The sequence below is a fragment of the Belonocnema kinseyi genome, chromosome 5, assembly GCF_010883055.1.
Source record: "Belonocnema kinseyi isolate 2016_QV_RU_SX_M_011 chromosome 5, B_treatae_v1, whole genome shotgun sequence".
NCBI classification, from domain to species: Eukaryota; Metazoa; Arthropoda; class Insecta; order Hymenoptera; family Cynipidae; genus Belonocnema; species Belonocnema kinseyi.
This window is the reverse complement of record NC_046661.1, coordinates 38,406,455-38,411,577: the sequence shown is the minus strand read 5'-3', so window position 1 is coordinate 38,411,577 and position 5,123 is coordinate 38,406,455. Positions and strand designations below refer to the sequence as shown.

At 37.9% G+C, this 5,123-nt stretch overlaps 1 protein-coding gene across 1 annotated transcript in view; it reads left to right on the top strand.

Annotated features, from left to right (window-relative positions):
- LOC117173612 overlaps positions 1-4,173 on the top strand; it is a 19,430-nt gene extending 15,257 nt beyond the window's left edge. Inside the window, exon 3 of the mRNA XM_033362252.1 lies at positions 4,048-4,173. Coding sequence (XP_033218143.1) covers positions 4,048-4,173 — 126 coding nt within the window. The remainder of the gene's footprint in view (positions 1-4,047) is intronic.
- Positions 4,174-5,123: the final 950 nt, after the last annotated feature.

Here is a 5,123-nt window from a genome sequence, read left to right as displayed (position 1 = left end):
AATGAAGTCGCATAAAACGGATGATGCTTATGGAAATCCACAGTTTTTGATCAATCTTCACCAAATTTGGCACACATATTCTTTGGGTTCCAAGGCAAGTTGTAAGACTTGTGGTGAGTATGCGAAGCGATGTGGCAGGTTGGGAAGGGGGCACAGATGCAGTTTTTTACGAATCAGCATCAGATTTTTCACACATATTCTTTGAGCTCCCGGTCAGGTCTTACAGGCAGTTCAAATTTTTGAAGTCTTTTTGTAGGTTATGTTAGAATATCACGACTCATTTCAAATTTCTAAACATTGGATTCAATGACTGGAGTATAAGCTTTATAATTAAAAACAAGTAACTTTTTCTGTGTTTAAGCTCATATTTCTTTTTTATGTTCTCAGAGGCTTTTGAAAGTTTAGCTCATATTTCACTGTAGACTTCGCATTTTTCAAACCCAAATCCTGCGACTTCAGTACGAGTTTTATGATCTGCAATTCGAAAACGCCTTTTTCATTTTATGTTTTTTAGTTTTTTATTCTTTTTTTTTGCACTAGAGTTTTCGTAAAGCTCTGTACAAATTTCTAAAGTGATTTGGAATTTTAGGAAACTGAATTGAACAACTTAAATACAATTTTCATAATCAAAATTCTTAAAATACAGTTTTGATGTTCTGTATTCAATTTTTGATTTCTATTTTACTTTCTAAGGTTTTTTTTTCAAGTTTACTTTAAATTTCACTATTGACTTTACATTTTTCAAACCCAAATTCTACGATAAATACTTAAAATTGTATTTCGATTTAATTCCAGTATTATTCAATATACAACTTTTATGGCATTTCCGTTTTTTCTCGATGCATAGTATTATTGACAGCGGGCTATTCGCGGCGGCGAAACCACCACCACAGAGAGCGCAGTTAGTTTCCTCTAACTTTCTGCAATTGTGTTTCGCCAGTAGTACGCCAATCGCTGGTGAACCGCTGGTTCGGGCATGTCACCAGTATTGAATATTACGCCTAAGCCAGCAGTATAGCAGGTCATGAAACCGTGGGTTGAACTCTTGTGTCAGTAATTGTGACCAGTAATACTATATGTATCAGTAATGCGCCATTAGTGGAACCAGTATCAAGATAACTACTGGCTGAACTGTTATGTAGGTTGTTAATCAACATTTAAAGTTGGTATGTGGCCAATCGCTAGCGAAACGCCGTTTCCGGTATTTCACCAGTATTTCATATTACTTCTAAGCCAGTAGTACACCAGTATGATGTCAACAACCTTCAGGTGCCCTGTGCGCACCAATCTCGCCGCCAACCCTTTTGTCAGCTCCACGAAAGCGCTCAGATTGCCTGTGAAGAGCCTTCTCGTGAGGCTGACCTTAATATCTCACACAGATCTGCTACCGAAGTGATTTTTTATGGCCGCTACGAACTCCTTAGCATCGGTTGTTGTATCGAGATCCAAGACCTCGCCCTCTCTGCGGGGCACGAGCTCTCGCACTTTACCCCCTCTCCAACCGCCTCCTTAATGGCAACTGAAAATTCAGCTTTGCTTTTCGTTGCAGGACCGAGTTTCACAAAGACCTCTCCGTTTCTAGTTTATCTAACCCCCTTGATTTTTACACTAAGGGTGTCGGGCATAACTATCTGCTTGAAGTCCTTGAGAACCTCGGCGTAACTCAGATCCTCGGCTGGTTTGATTAAGACATTTCCTTCTGCTTCCTGGTGTTGTTAGAAGCAGGTTTTTTCTCTTTTTTTGCCTTTCTTGGAGTCGAGGTCATGATTTCCGAAGCATTTTGTGTCCTCGTCTTCTTGCTCCTTTGTTTGGAGGAATTCTCCTCAACGGCAATTTGGGTGGGCTCTCTCTCTCTGGCTTCCCATGATGGGGAATGAGAATTTCCACGGCTTCTTCAGTTTGGGTCCCGCTGTGGCTTATTTCCAGCCTTGAATTGTTCTCCTTGCGATTCCTCTCGCTATTCTGTGCCAGGCATCCAACACTGTACGAAACGTAGTTGAAGTAATCTACGTTGACACGTGTCTTTCCCTCCACTTCTTGCGTTGTCTATTTCGCATCTCTAATTCCCTCCCTTATTTTTAGGAACATGTTGCTCTTTGTATTTGAGAAATCCTCCATTTCTCTTTCCCTGCAATTTATGGATCAGACTGAGAGTCACAAGGAATTGCTTGTGCACTCTTCTCATATATGCTCTTGCTTCTATGTATTTTCCCTCATCCTCTAGATCCAAAGGATCTACAAACTCATCACAAATACTCCGGTTCACATTCTCCAATAGTTTTTCTAAATTTTGATCCATTGTATTGCCAAGATTACCTAGGGAAGTAAAGATCCACCCACGCAGAGCTCCGCATGTGGGGGTAAGGTCTAAATACTCTAGAAGGTGACATGGTATCCTAGAGACACTGTTAGAGACACTGTTTGAGACACCACGCCCTGGTGCCACTCATTCCTCGGCTCGGTTGTTCACGCCTTGTCTTGGGTATCTAAGCAGGCTCGGTCAACTATTAGTCCGGGAGCTGGAAATGCGGCCGTATGCAATAATATGTCCAAGAATAAAAAGGTGTTATTCTTATGTATTTTGAGCCGCTGAATCCGAATATACCCGGCTTTTTAGTAAAAAGTGGTACGTTTTTTTAAAATCGTAATTGTTTAAACAAATTATGAAAAATTGACTTTTTCGACCTAGACAACTTTGTTCTAGAAAACATGGCCCATTTTAAGATAAAAAGGTCTCCAGCAGCTTTTTCGTAAAATGTATATTTTAAAAGATATAAATTTTTTAACGTCCGAAATTTGACGTTTTTCACTAACTTTGAACGTTAACAACATTTTACCTGTTAGATATGATTTTCGCGACTGTCAGCACTTTTCCGACGTGCCTATCGCTTTGCGCACCGCGCGCGTCGTAGTCACATGTGCTCGGCCGCGAGCAGTCGATATTTCGGAAATTTGTTTGAATTCGAAATAAATTTCAGTTTAAAAATAAGTTATTATTGATATTAATAATCTCTTTTTATTGATCGATAAGTTCCTTGCGTACGTTATTGAATAAACTATAAATTGCAATAACTCATAGCTTGGAGCTATAATAATTTCGAAAATATTTCTCAAAATACTTTGTTAATCTAATAACATCCACGATAAAATTGTAAATATTACAAATACTAAATTTCTTTAGAAATAATTAAAAAACTATATCAAATTTTCTTATATACATTAAAATTTTTTATCCGATATAGAGTTGAATTTATGTCTCTGTGTACATGCTGTTGTCCTCCGCCCCACTTGTGTTATGTTTATTTCTACTTTTTTTTTAATTTGACAAAAACAAAATGAACAGCACTTTATTCGAGCCCTAACACGAACGCACAATTTATCTGATATGCAGGCAACGCAATGGCAACTGGGTACAAATTCGTCATTCGGTGTCACAGAGACATAAATTCAACTCTATATCGGATGAAAAGTTTTAATGCATATAAGAAAATTTGATATATATTTTTAATTATCCCTCAAGAAATTTAATCTTTGTAATATTAACAATCTGATTGTGGATGTTATTAGATTAACAAAGTATTTTTAGACATATTTTCAAAATCATTATAGCTCCAAGTAATGAGTTATTTCAATTTATAGTTTTTTCAATAACGTACGCTCAAAATACATAAGAATTAATACCTTTTTATCCTTGAACATATTATTGCATACGGCAGCATTGCCCACTCCCGGACTATATGTGGGAAATAAATATTGAAATTCAGCCCTCTTTGAGCCACATGTACATCATTTTGCAGTGACAGCACCAGACAACACGTGACAGCAACAAATAATAAAATAATTAATTTTTCGCACACGTGCTTTTTACACCAATTTGCGCCATCTGCTATGGGCAGAAGAACTATGCTCTCACCCCTCACTGCTCTCAGTCCCCGTGTCCATGTTTTAAAAATTCGTCATTTCCTTCTACACAGTTGAACGAGCCTGGATCTAAGTGTATTTAGTCAGCAGGGCCTATTTTATTTCAGCCCCACTTTCTGTTTCCAGCGAGCATTTCCCTATTCGCCACCCGGGGACGTGCCAAACAGGGGTATCACCTCCCCTCCACCACAGACAACTGTGGTGGTACTTGGAGTATTGGACCAGTACTACGTATCAGTACTGCGCGAGTAGTAGACCCAGTATCAAGCCAACCATTGGAGCAACTCCTATGTTGGTATTTCACCAGTGGCGACGGTCAGTACTGGTGCAGATGTAAAGCAGTATGAGGGCAACCGTTAGCAGAATTCATGCGTCAGTATTCTACCAGTAATGACAGTCAGTACTGAGCCAGTCATTAAACAGTAGTTTGCCGATGGTTGGCACAGTACTAACAGCCAGTACTGGTATTTATTCTGAATTACAACTGGCGCGGTACTAAGCTGGTCGTCAACTCTGGCTAATATCTAAATTTTCCTCCTAGGATAACCCTGTATCTAACTGTTGTGTTACTCTAGCAGACCTGAGAAATCGTGTCGAATCACCGAATAATAAGGTAACTGATGCAGCTTATAGTAGTAATGTAACGAGTGATAACCAGGATATGCGATTAAAAACGATGCGGAGACGTAAAAAGACATTGAGAAAAACTTATGCTGCACAGAAAAAAAATAAAAATTATGCAAACCAGTGTCACAGTACAATAAATTCTCCGTTTTTCAATTAAGATCATGAAATTTATGCTCTTCAAAAATGCGCCATTTCCGAATTGCATATTTTACAAGGATTTTTTAATCAATTATTATTGGATCATAACAGTCCCCTTGTTTGTAGATAAAATCAATTAATGTGCATGGAAAAAAGTGCAATAATCCCTCTTGAATTATTTCTATAGTCGGAGATAAGAGCGAACCTTGAACAAATGTTGTAAATTTTGTATAACTTTAAGGATTTAATGTAAAACAAATGCGGATTAACTCTACAAGAGTTCTGTAAACTTCATATTAAACTCCGATTAAAAAATGTTAATAAAATATATGGAGTTCATGAAATAACTTTGAAAAATTTCGTGCAGAAATCACATTTGAGGTATTCAGAGTTTATGGTCACAAAATTATAAGGTATAGATACCTCAATTCTGCCAA